Here is a 13,617-nt window from a genome sequence, read left to right on the forward strand (position 1 = left end):
GCCAGGAAGGAAAATCTCTTTCCATGTCTGTGTAGGAAGGATAGAACCTGGAACCATCTGCAAGAATATCCTTAAATGAATGCAATATTTACTATGTGCTTGGAGTGTGCAGAGCATGGGATGAAATGGTATGAATGATATGGTCCCTCTATTCAAGGAACTCATGGTCTGCTGAGCAGGCCCTCACAGAAGGCAAACCAGTGCTCTGCAGCTCTGAGGGCTGTGTGCTGTGGGAGTTCTCAGAGATAAGGAAAGTTAGGTGGGATTAGAAGAAGGGGTGTTTTATAGAGGAAATAGCTTGTACAAAGGCCTGGGAGTGAGAGAGATAGGACAAACCTCATGGAGAATGGAGGCAGTTCCATTTGACTGGAGCATGGAGTTCAAATGTTGGGGACAGGGGTTTCTGTGGTTAAGGACATGACTGGAGGGTTAGCAGAGACTACATCATGAAGATTCCTGCAAACCAGGTTTGCTTGTTGATGTAGGTACAGTTTTTATTTCTCTGCCTTAACCATGATTAAAGTTTAGTCTCTTATGAGAAATTTTTTCATCAACCAAGAGGCTAGCATTTGTTGAGAATGTGCTTTGTGCTGGGCCTTGTATTTAGGAATGAACATATGTGAAAGTCTCAGCTTCTAAAATCTCCCCACCAGCCGTCAATATGCAGAATATCAAATCCACAAACATCTTAGGTTTATGTTATTATGCCATGTGTTAAGTATCGAAAGGGAAATGGTCTGCATCCCAGAACTGATTGGCCTGAGTGTACATTATTGAGTTATGTGAATGTTCTAAATTTGAGGTCTCTTTTGGCTTTGACCTCCATCCAAGCCCTGTTTTCCTTTGTGACCTGCTAATCCTCAGAGCTGTGAATCACTTTCTCACTCTACTTAGCCTCTGTTTCATCTCCAGCTGCCACGTATTGATTGTCACTTTGAACTCTCTCAGTCTGAGAAAATGATCCTCAGCCTGGCTGTCTCAACTTTGATATGTGACCTCCCACCTCTGGCCCAGGACTTTTGTCAGATCAGCCTTACAAGCTGCACCCACATCTCAGCATGATGGGTACCTATGGAAAGGGTCATGACGCTCAACTTGTCTCGCACCAGCTTGACTATCATACTCTTCTGGAGAGGGGTAGAACGGCAGCATAGGACAGACCGGCAATACTGAGTCAGCTCTAAAAATTTCATCTCCAGCTTTCCCTGGAAAATGGCATTCAATGTCTTCCCATTGATGACCAATCCAACTTCTGGAACTGCAGCTCTTGAGGTAGGAGGTGGTGTCTCAGAAGGTAGGCAGAGCCCAAAGAGCTTGCGGTTTGGCTTCTGTGGTCCATGAAATTGCTTCACTTCTTCCAGTGCATAGTTAAGGATGGATTCACAGGTTTCCTATAGAGTCAGAATAACAAGTATGGTATTAGTAAACAACACAGAAATGTAGGTTAAAGATCTCACTTTATCTTTTAGTAAAATAGTTATGAAATTCTACCACCATAGAGATTACCCAGGAATCATTTTCTGATTCTTACATTTCTCTTCAACCTTTCAAAAAGCATCAAAGCAATATTAATTTGGAAGCAAATTAATGGCAAAATAGGAGAGACTGCTAGGCAATGGGAGTGGAAATAGCTCAGCAAGATGGGGAATGATACAGGGACGGTATAAGCTAATAAATATGAATGTGATGGTAAATAATGATATGTCATGATAATACAGTGCTTATTTCTTACAAATCATTTTGGTTCTCCTGAGGAAACTGAGTGATGAGGAAGTTGAAACAGTGAAATCTTTAGTAACTTGCACTAGCTCATCCAACTTACTAGTGGAGGCAGATCATCACTGCTTGAATTATCGCTTCCCAATTGAAAAAATACACTGCGTGTTTACCTGTTGATATGAATGTGTTGCTCATACATGTTAAAACTGACTATGAATGTGAACATTTTACTGATGTAAAGAAACGTATTTTTTCTGACATTTACCTCGAAACATAGTGAAGCATTCATTTCCTCTTTTACTTTTGATTATATCAGAGATCAAGTCAGATTTTGGTTCTAAATATATCCTTAGTACCTTATTAGATTTTGCAACATTACTTTCAAATAAAGTTGTGGCAGTCAGTAGTATTATTGATTTTAATAGCATTGTTTTGTTCACATGATCTTTATTTAGCAGTGTTCTTTTATCCATGGCAAGGATGATGGTTTTCATTTAGTATAGTCCTAAAAAATTATTCTAAAAATAAATTTAAAAGTGTTCAAAGTGAGTCAATTTAAATGAATTCATTACTGGAAAAAAAAGTACAGGTAATATGTGGATTTAAGCAAAAATTGTGAAGATTTTTCTGATATGACAGGTTTGGGGACCATTGATCTAGAAGCTTCTGAGATTATTTGGGATACTTTCTTGTGGAGTGAGCAGAACTGCAGTTAATCATTCCCGAGTCTTCCCTTAGGGGATGCTAAATTGAGTGTTGCAAGCAGTAGGGTATGCCCAGAACCTAGAGGGGTGAGATGAAGCTGTGCCAGGGGTGGGTGGTTATGCCTGAGGCACTTATCTGGGAAAGAGATCAAGATAGTCCTTGCTGGGAGTTGGGGCCAGCATAAATTATATAAATTCCTCCAACGCAGGACTGCAGGAAGTCACTGGAGATATGTTTCAAAATAAAATTTCTGAATTTGCTTATTTCAAAGTATGATGTAATAACCACAATAGTTACCATTCATTTAACCTTTAGTGTATGCCGGGTACTGTGGTAGGCAGCCTCCAAGATGGTTCTCAATGATCTCTGCCATCCTGGGATGCATGCCCCTGTGCAATCCCTCCCCTTGGTTATGAGCCACACCTAGCAATTCCTTTCTAATGTAGAGAATTCTGCAAAAGTGATAGGATGTCACTTTCCAGATTAGCTTATAAAAAGACTTGTGGCTTCCAATTTGGCACTCTTTTCCCTCTCTCTTGGATGGCTTGCTGTGGGAGAAAGCAGCTGCCATGTTGTGAAACAGCTCTATGGAGAGGCCCATGTGGTAAGGAAATGAAGTTTGCCAGCAATCATGTCTGTAAGCTTTGAGGATGGCCTTCTCTTCATTCCCAAACAACCCACTAGTTGGGGCCTTTAGATGAGCCCACAGACCTGACAGGTTGAATTCAGCCTTCAGAGAGACTTTGAACCAGAGGTACCCAGCTAAGCTGACCCTGGACTCCTAACCCACAGAAACTGTGGGATAATAAATGTTGGTTGTTTTCAGCCACTGAATTTTGGAGTGTGTTAAATACTGTGCTAATAAGTATTTTTCTTCTATGATCTTATTGAATCCTCCCAATAGCCTCTGAAATAAATCTTTCTAATCCCTATTTTACATATGATGAGGGTGAAGTTTAGGGAGGTATGATATCTGGACCATATTAAGCTTTCAATATACGCTACTAATAATGACAATCATTTCTGTTATTGGTTTTTAATGCTCTAGTTCCTTCTAAATTCCTTGACAGACCAGCACTTCCACTGATGATGATAGTAATTCTCTCATTTTATGAAAGAGAACCTTGAGGTCTACAGAGGTCCCATAACCTGCTTACAGCTTTAAGATACATAACAAAGAAACAGTAGCCCTAAATCAATTTATAATGAATTAGGCAGATTAAAACCCTTGGAGGAAATATCCACTGAATACATAATTATATTAAACTAAGGTTTAAATAAATCTGAGATTTGGAATGGATTTCCTGTTTTTGGCTTAACATTTCCATGTACCCACCACTTTTTCTCAGGTAGAAAGACTAATCTTACAGGTTTAAAGGACTCAGGGCATGGGCTGGTCCTAACATTCAGGTACCATCAGGGTCCCAAACATCTTTGAATGATTCAACAGTGACTGAACCAAACATGAAATGTGACATGCTATTCCTTAGGAACATTGGATAATTAATTGTTAAACATCTTCAGCTTCCTGTAGGAATGCATTGTATTTAACAGAAACCACAGAAGCCCACTCTATCCCCCTTGGACTGGCTGACTCACAAGTTTGCCCATGTCCTCCTCCTGGAATTACCTGAAGTGAAATGATCATTGCAAACAGAATTTCCATTGTGAGTAGGGCAGGCAGACATCAACGCTATTACAGGGATCAAGTACTCAAGCAAGCAGCAAATTACTTTCTTTCCTAAGCATAATATTAATGCCAAAGATTTCCCCAAGATTATTTTCATTTTGAAAATTCATTGGAGTTTAATATAATCAGAGCATAATCTGTGCACCTGACAAGAAAGTGATTTTTCCAATTCATCTAAAGGGCCTCAGGCACTTTTCATAGTATACACTACTGTTTAAAAAGTATGTGATATGGATTTGTTACGGAATAAAAACCAGAGTTAAATCTTCCGAACTTCTTTTCTGGGTCCATATCTGTTTTAAGCAAAACCAAAAGAGGTTCCGGCACTGTCCCTGTATCCTGTTTTTGTGCTGTTCTTTCCCATGTTCCTCCCTCTTCTCCATCCTTTCTCCCATGGTGTGTCTAGGTCTCCCTTCCAGTGCCCTGCTCCCACTGCCCTTCCAGGACAATGTTTTCCTGCTTCCTTTTGGAAGCATACATCTCAGTGCCTACTTCCCATATTCATCAACCAAGGTGTTAAAATTTCACTTTCTGTGGTTTGCATTGTGAAAATAGATTTTTTCTCCTAAATACAAAATTGTATTATAACTTTGAATACTCTTCTCCAGATTTTACACAGCCCTTTCTCCAAACCCCATCCCCTGCCACCCACAACCTACTGGGGTTTAAAATTGCAGTTTTAGGACTTTGCTTCTCTCTCTCCTATCCTGTCAAAATTTACTGGTCTCATGAATCATTTCCTTCAGGTTTTATTCTGTGGCAAACCAATCTGACATACAAATTGGAGCTGCAGTTTTAAACTCATAATCATTTCAATTTAGTTGGGGCTTTTTCAATGGAAGAGTTAGTCCAAAGTATAAGAAACTAACAACTGGGGTTCTGTGAGCAAACAATGTGGTATAATGAAGATAGCACTGGCCTGGCAGAGAACGGTGTTCTAGACTTAGTTCTATTAGAAACTATCAGGGTGACCCTGGGCAAGTGACTTAGTCTCAAGGGTCTTTAGTTTCCTTATTTGTAAAATGAGGAGATTGGGCCAAAGGTGAAATCTGGAAGATCAAAACTTTCTAACATGTACTACTAGATGTAATATAATCAAACTGGTCAGCCATGCATGGGGATGAGGTGGATGATTTCTGGGGACCTCTGAGCCCCAAGGTTCAGTGATATTTTAAGGGTAGGGGTGCTTCCCCTCTGCACCCAAATCCCTCCCATAACCCTATCTCTTGTTGGTCTAGGGGCTGTTCTGCACTTGGACATGTGGTCCCTACTTTGGCCTCACCTGATTTTCTGTATTAATGGAGTAAACAGTGTCAGTCTGATCTAACAATCTGCAGGAATAGGCGATATTAACTGCTGTCTCCTGCTTATCTCCAGTCAAGACCCAGAGCTGGATCCCAGCTTCCCGCAGAGCAGCAATTGTGTCTGGAACCCCTTCTTGCAGCTGGTCTTCAATCCCAGTGGCTCCTGGAGTGATCAAAGACACCAGAGCTTACATTTAGAGTGAAAAAGTAGCTGTTTAATTTCCCCAAAGCCCTATCAAGTCAGACAATGATTACTAAATATCTCCAATGTTCTAGGCTCTGCTAAGCACCCAAGATACAGCAGTGAAACGGAGCTGGTCCCTCTTGCAGCTGAAAAGATTATTGAAAAAGAATTTATAACTGAACTATATGAGGGGCAAAGCCCAGGATGCCAGGTGAACATATACTAGAAGACCTGAACTTCATCTAGATAGTCAGGGAAGGCCTTGCTAGGAAGTGCTACTTAAGCTCAGACCTGGAAGATAAGGCCAAGAAGTGGCAAAGGAGGAGAATTCCAGGTAGAGTGATGAGCATGTATGAAGGCTCAGAGGCCAGAGTAGATGAAGGTGAAGAAAGGGAGGCAGAATGGGGTGAAAGATGGGGCCAGGAAGGGAGGTAAGGCTGTTGGATCATGCAGAGCCTTGTCAGAGCATTAAAGGATTTGGAATTTATTTGGTAGACAAGAAAGCTATTAAAGGGAGTTAAGTTGGAGAGTGACAGGATCAGTTTTGAGTTTTAAGAAGATCATTCTAGGGAACAGATTGGGAAGCAGGATGAGATTAGAGGTTTAGCAGAGTTGTGGAGGAGTAGCCCCTGTGGGCCTACCAGCAATGGGAGTGGAGAGAAGTAGAGAGACTGAGACCTTTGCTCTCTAACAGTTCACAGCAAAATAAGGACTCAGGTTTTTGATGATAATCTTGGAATTAAACATGCAGATTCCATAATTTTTGAACGATCTCAAGCTTTGCACCAACCCTGATGAATATATACCCAAATATCAAATAGTTACTGATTAGGCAAAAATCTGTATTTAAATTGAGATTCTTTTCAGACCACAGACTAATGGCTACCCACTTCACTCTGGGCAGGAGCAAGGCATTTCATTTCTTTTAACAATCCCTACTGACAATAGGTTGGCAAAGCAGTTACACTGGATGGATACTGAAAAGACCATTTCATGGTGTGGGACTCAGTGTAAATGCAAATGCAGTATTAGTGACAGGGCAGATTCTTGGTGGTAAGATGAAATCTCTTCCCAGTCCCAGTCCTCTCCTTCCAAAGCCACTTTGAGGGAACAAAAATGATGACTCTATCCTGATAAGTGCCTCTTTTGTATTGCAGGCTCAGATGTGCAGGTAAACAACCCCATGATAAGTGTTGCTTCAATCCTTGTCTTTCTCTCCAAGGGTTAGCCTGGAAGGTGAGATTCTGAAGCTGATTTATACTATAGGGAGGCAGAGTGAAGGAGGAGAGAGGAAAAACACATTTATTTGTGTGAAAGAAAAAATGAAACAGAGAGGTGGTGAAAGTCTTTCCCAGAAAGGGAAGCCAACAGATCTTGACAAGCACGTTCTCTTTCATGCCGAACCAGCTGAGGAGCACCTCTCACTGACTGAAACTAGAACCCTCCCCTGAAACAAAAGCAGCCTCAGGCAGGTGAGGAAGGAGTCACATGCCCTAATGGGATGACATTCTGTGGCCTCGTGTGGTGGATAGAGCTGTCTGGCCTGGCTACCCTCTGGTTTCTGTTAAAATAAGTTCTCATGGCCAGCTTTCAGAGGGGCTTTGGGAGGCAATAGGCAAAGGTCCTGGAATCAAAACACAGGAACAAAAATAAGGCAGAAGGAGGTGGGGAACAAATGGTCTCCCTTGCTTGCCACTCCTCCTGCCAAATCCTGTTGCTATATTTAGTATGTAAAGGCATCACCATCTTCTTTCAGCAACCCTAGGTCTGTCGCCTTGCACCCCTGCGTGGCTGAGAGCTTGGAGCAGTATGGTTTATACAGAAGAGAAACTAAAGCTCAGGGGGGTGGGGGTTGTATATAGCACAAGGCCAAGATTTGGCCCTCATCCCCAGTTCAGCATTGCCTCCCAAGATGAAAGAAGGCTTTAGCCATGTGGCCAGTGGCAGGGTGCTGTCACATGTTGCCTTTTTCAGATCTTGCTCCTGAGCTGTGAGGTAATTAACCCTGATTAAATAAAGCTTCCTCCTTCTACCTGGGTAAATGCTTTTTCTCCCACAGAAACACAATACTACAGTCTTAGCTGGTCTCCCTGCTTCTCGTCTTCCCTCAGTGTATCAATCGAATTTCCATACAGCAGCAGCCAGAGTAATTTTTGTAAAGCATGAACCTGTCCCTGCTTTTACTCCCTTCTCTCTAAACTGTTAGCATATGATTTAAGTGCCTTCATAACCTGGGTCATACTGACCTTTCCCACCTCACATCATTTCTCCCCCCAACTCTGTGGTCCAGTCATAGCAGACCTTGGAGTTCCTAGCCTCTTGGGTCTGTCTCACCTCTATCTCTTCATTCTGTCCCCTCCCTCTGCCTGAAAATTCTTCCTCTTTGCCTGACTAGCTCCATTGCTCGGCTCAGTTCTTACCTTCCTGCACTCTCCTTGGCCCCAGTCTAGATTGTGGTCCCATACAACCAGGCATGTCTTCCAGCCCAACCCTCATCACACTCACTTGAAATTCCTTGTTGAATCATCCAGTTTCCTTGCTAGATTGAGCTCTGAGAAGATAGGGCCTGTGGCTCTTGTTCCCTAGTCCCAATGCCTAGCATGCACCTTGGCATATAGTAGGTGCTCAATAAGCATTTGAAAAAATGGAGAAGCAACCAAGCTCCTGGGTTTTGTCCAACAGAAAGTGTGGGAATGCTCCTGGGCATCCTCAGGAAGTGGTGTGTGGAGTCTGGGTTGGATATTGGCACCATTTGTGCCAAATACCTGGAAGGGCACTCCAGGGAAGGTTCCTAATTGAGACACATCTGTAGCAGTGTCAGAGTCGGGCCAAGAACTCCCTTTCCAGCTTGTAGCATTTTTTTTTTTTAATTTAATGATGACTTATTTTTAGCTACCGAGTAAGGTGAGTTGATTCTCCAGATGTTGTGCCGTCTCCATTAGAAGCTCATCTCGGTTGTCGAGGGATGCCTCCGCCTCACACCGGAAACTGGCCCATCGTCGGAAGTCATCTTCACTTATGACCTACGGAACAGGAAGAGGTTCTTTCACAATGCTGGGTGAATACTGGCCAATTCAGATGTGCCTGGCCTGTCTGAGCTTCCCTACACAATTATTTCTCCTCAATGTTTTTTTGTTTGTTTGTTTGTTTTGAATGCATGAATCAACGAAGGATTGATCCTCATGTTCCATTATCACCAAACATCCATTGAGCCCCTGCTCCTGCTATGCTCTGGGCACTGGCGGTATAGCAGTGATTAAGACAGACAAGATTCCTGGGCTTATGGGGTAGTGGAGGGTGAGAGATATTAATCCATGTAAATTATTTAAAAGAACAGATAATTTTAGGAAAATAAAGAGTGACATGATAGAATGTGACTGGATAGGGTGATAGCTGTGGGAAGAAGGATTATTTCATTTGGATTTTTAGTTTTCTTAGACAAAGTGAAGTCCAAGTTGAGATACACTGATAAGAAGGGGTCAGTCACAGGGAGGGGCAAATGCAAGCAATGGACTTGGCTTTCTTTCTGTTCCTTGAAGACATCAGTTGAAGGATGGAGAGCCAGGTAGAGAGGTGGCAGCAATTGGAGTACCCAATAGCTGGAAGAACCAAACTAGAGGGCATCTCTTCCTCCTTTGGAGTCCACAGCACATTTATATCCCTCTGTTAGCATTACATGCATACTGTCTCTTATTACAATAAATTATTCTTTTGTCCAACATGGAATTATAAGGAAAACCAAGGGGACACAATAGGCCTTTGCTTTTGAGGAATTCACAGTCTTATTAGAGGAGGCAAAGTAGGCACAAATAATTTCAGGGGAAAATAGAAGGTGGTAAGGGTATAATTATAATCTGTGGAGTAGTAAGCACTGGTCACTGTCTCAGGCACTACACATGTGTTATTTCAGTAATCTCTATTACAACTGTTTGAGGTAGGAGGCATTAGTATATTTTACAGATAAGAAAATTCCAAACTCAGAGAGGTGAAGAAACTTTCCCAAGGTCACACACCAGGTAAGTGGTGAGATTGGAACTTGTACCCAGGTAGGTCTGACTTTAAAGTGGGTGCTCTTAAACTTTGCTGCACTAAGCACCATAAAAGATGAAGAGCTCTGAGGATCTGCAGAGAAGAAACTACTTTTAGCCATCTAGCAGTGGATGTCATCATAGCTCCCCATCTGACTTTAGGTGCCTCATTAGATGCCTCTAATCTGATATTCATCTCTCTTTGCCTGCCTTCCTTGCAGGTGTTGCAAAGTCAAAAGGCCTGCAGGGTGAGAGGTGGGTAAATACATAACTATAGCTGAGCCAAGGGCAATGCAACAGGGAAGTTAGGGGCTGTGACCAATTATAGAACACAGGAGAATATATCCCTCATCAAAGGGATCAGCTACTACTTGGTTCTAGCTATTAGCTGCCTTTCAAGAATGTCGACCCCATTCATCAGATGCTCTACATTTATAAGAGAAATCAGAAATCTAGAATTTTATGTGATCACAGAGTATCTCTTGAATTTCAAATCTAGGCAAATAATGCAAAATTTAAAAGGATACTTTGAAGGTAAAATTATAACAGTAAAAATTATTTTATGAGTAATGGGTTACCAATTATATGTATAAATAATGAAAAATGGGGAACAACAAAGCCATGCTAATATGGAATCTTGCCATCCAGAGTTTTGTCCCAGAATAATTATCAAAATCCTTGGTCTTTGTGGTGAGTCAGAATTTGGAATGTTTGAAATAGCTAATTTTGAAAATATTAAAACAACCACTATTAAGGGCCTTCTAAAATGGAATAGAAATGACCAACTCAGTGTTGAGACCTTAAAGCCACTAAAGGAGAAATTTATTTTTACCTTTTTGGCGATGCACAGTGTTCGAAGGCCATCTCTTGCATACAAGTCTAGGTGCTTCTGGGTCCTGGCTCGGATTTTCCTTACCTTCTTTTCCACATCAGAATCAGTTGCTGTAAAATAGTCATTGTCCTCCATGAGTGAGGAGGAATCCCCTTATAACCCACCCCAGAAACATAGAAGATCTCTCTTGGCTGTCAGGACGTCCCAAAAGGTGATGACTCCAGGAGTCTTTAAATTCTCTGCCTTCTGTATCTGACCAAAAAGGCCTAGCTGAGAAAAGTTCTATTTAGGGAAGGTAGGTCATTTTAGGTATTGTTCCCAAACACTTGTTTGCATTAGAATCACCTGGGAACTTAAACAAATAATAGAGATTCCCAGGTCCAGTTGAAGTCCTTCTGAATCAGGGGATGGACCAGAAGTCTGAATCTTTGTTATTACCTCAGGTGTTTTCCAGGTAGCCAGTTTATCCCTGGATAAACTGTTTGCTAAGTCTTAGACATATCATCCATCATCCCCTGTGTCATCTATTTCAGTCTTTATATCAAGTTAGATCCCAAGACAGCCACAGATCTGAATCTCATTGTTAAGTTCTTCACCACATAGGGGGGTGTTTTTCTGAGTTAGGCTTTCTTTCTATAATAGGAAATGGCCTTAGAAAAAATATTTTTTGCATTTCCTATAACTCCAGTATAAAAATATTTCATTGTGTTGCTCAAAGTCCCCTTTAGGAAGTCTTACATGTTTCTTTCAGAAGAAATTTATCTTTTTCTCCTGCAATTATAGTACTTTTATCTATCAGATAAAAATAATTTTTCAGCCTGGGTTGGTGGGTATGGGGCAGGATTGATGCCATCACCACCTCCTTTATCTAAGATGTTACAGACATCACTAATCAGGTGCAGCACTGTGTAAAAGTCAGCTGGGAGAAAGCTTCAGAATCCTTCTTTACCAGGGCTGGATTGCAATCTTTGGAGGCCAGAAGTAGCAAGCAGATTTTATGTACCTCATCTACTCCCTTCATATAATGCAAAAATTAAACATACAATTCTTTACGGTAAAATAATTATAAGGAAATCCAACAAATCTCTGATTTTTCCCATGGTATTATTCCAAGGATATTTTATGCAATATAAAAATCCTTTTAAAGATTATCTTCTCATTTTTCAGGTTCTACTTTTCCCCTAGTGCCTGAAGCACAATCTTTGTGCCTATTGAGCACTACTGTCTTATTGAGCACTATCTACAATATTTTATTTTCAAAGACATCAGCTCCCCAAGATGAAACCCTTTTGCCTTCTACCTGTGTGCCCTGGAGTGTTCACTTTTTTTTCTCAGGCTACTAGGAACCTCAGGGTCAAGTTGAATGTTCAAACACTGTAAATATATTACATCTTGGGTTATTTTCTTCCCTGCTTTTCAAAGCTTTGACTCTCAGTTTTAATAGTAATATTGTGTACATGTCTTTTATTGGAAGCATCTCTATTTTTGAATCAGGTGAGGGACAAATAAAAAAAATATCTCCAGGGCAGCTTGGATGGCTGTTGCCCAGGGATAGAGTGCCGTGGTTCCCTTGACTCAGGAACACTGAATTCACTTGTCTGCCAGAGTCTGGGGATGAAGAGACCTAATTAGCTCCCTTCCCATTCTAAATACTCATCAATCCCCATGAACCTCTTGGCTTTAATCCATAGCTGATAATGCAGGAGGCACAGGGCTGCCTGGGCAATTCTAAAGCTTGGCTGGAATCTACTATCCTGGGAGAATCACAGCCCCATAACTGTCTTCTTGTTAGCAATAAGGAAGCGGCTGCACACTAATTCATGCTGCAAAATTGGACACTGATATGTAGGGACTTTGGAACATTTTTCTGGCTTGGAGCAAGTTTATGAAAATCCATTTGGGGGAGGCTGGGGAAAAGGATGATAAAGGGGGACACCTGAGGCTTCCCAGAGAGAACTGAGCCTGGTGTAGAATTCTGGTGGCATAGAAAGAACTCTGAACTGAGATTCAATATACCTAGGCCTAGGATTTACCACTGGTTAGCTGTGCCACCTCTATTAAGTCACTTCCTTCTCTGGGTTCAGCTGGCTTCTCTCCACAAGTAAGAGGACCACAGTGTGTTCTAGGTTATGTTAATGAGTGTCCTGGTAGAAAAAAAATTGTGTGTGGATAATCCATGTTTAAAAAATGAGTTTGGAAAACCAGAAACTGGGATAAATAAAGAAGTTTCTTCAGTATAAGACTATAATAAGCTCATGAGCACTGTAATAATCCTGGGTGAGGAGATGCAGAATGCAGCATGATTTAAGAGAACTCCTTTGAAGAAAGCATCTTGTGGCCTCTGTTCCAGCTGAGACCTCTGGACTAAATGACACTATAACTCCAGCTCCTCATTACTGTTCCATACTGCCTCCTAAACCAAGGACCCCTCTTCCCGGAACCCTGGTGAGGTGGGACTCACCGCAGGCCGGGTCTTCCAGCAGGTCCATGATAACTGAGTCTGCGCCTTTGGTGTAGACGATGATCTCACCCGTCAGTGGGTGCCTCACAACCACAGACATTCTCTTCCTGACAGAGTCAAAGCCCAGGGTGCAGAGGACATCGAAGGTGAGGCAGGTGCCCTGGGGCAAGCGCACGGTCACCTGCTCTGGTGTCCGGGACACCAGAGTGAAGCTGTAGGCATGGGCAGCATGCACCAGGGCTGCCTCATCAGGGCTCTCAGCCTCATAACAGAGCTCAGGGCTGGCCAGGCCTAGAGCTGGGGCCTCCAGCACCTCTTCCAAGGAAGCGTCTAATCCAGACCCCTGGATGTCAACCTGGTCCCATGTGCTGCTCCTATAGCCACCATCAGTGGAGTTACCTCCACTGCACACAGACATGTCATCTCTCTCTTCTGAGTCTGGGGTTGGAATGTTGGCCCCCAAACTCTCTCCCAGGTCAGTGTCAGAGGGCACAGTGGATGAGAATGACTGGCTAAGGTTCAAAAGCTTCAGTCTGTGGAACAGTTGTTGAATCTTCTCCAGGGATGTCCCCAGAGCCTTGGCAGAGGGTGGCATGGTGACCTTGTGGTAAAAGGAGGAAAGTGGAACATTAACTCTCAGTGTTGGAAAAAAAAATATCAAGCTGTTTTATGGCAGAAGAGGAAGGTCATTTTA

The 13,617-nt window shown here is 42.2% G+C and overlaps 1 protein-coding gene across 2 annotated transcripts in view; it reads right to left on the minus strand.

Annotated features, from left to right (window-relative positions):
* ATP10B (ATPase phospholipid transporting 10B (putative)) overlaps positions 1–13,617 on the minus strand; it is a 262,716-nt gene that overhangs the window by 30,373 nt on the left and 218,726 nt on the right. For both annotated transcript variants that reach the window (XM_019450218.2, XM_019450219.2), the window contains 5 exons: positions 12,924–13,524; positions 10,463–10,572; positions 8,499–8,625; positions 5,397–5,581; positions 1,070–1,391 (listed from right to left, as the gene is read on the minus strand). In XM_019450218.2, coding sequence (XP_019305763.2) covers positions 1,070–1,391; positions 5,397–5,581; positions 8,499–8,625; positions 10,463–10,572; positions 12,924–13,524 — 1,345 coding nt within the window. The remainder of the gene's footprint in view (positions 1–1,069; positions 1,392–5,396; positions 5,582–8,498; positions 8,626–10,462; positions 10,573–12,923; positions 13,525–13,617) is intronic.

The sequence above is a fragment of the Panthera pardus genome, unplaced genomic scaffold (genome assembly GCF_024362965.1).
Source record: "Panthera pardus isolate Hobbes unplaced genomic scaffold, ASM2436296v1 HiC_scaffold_2, whole genome shotgun sequence".
NCBI classification, from domain to species: domain Eukaryota; kingdom Metazoa; phylum Chordata; class Mammalia; order Carnivora; family Felidae; genus Panthera; species Panthera pardus.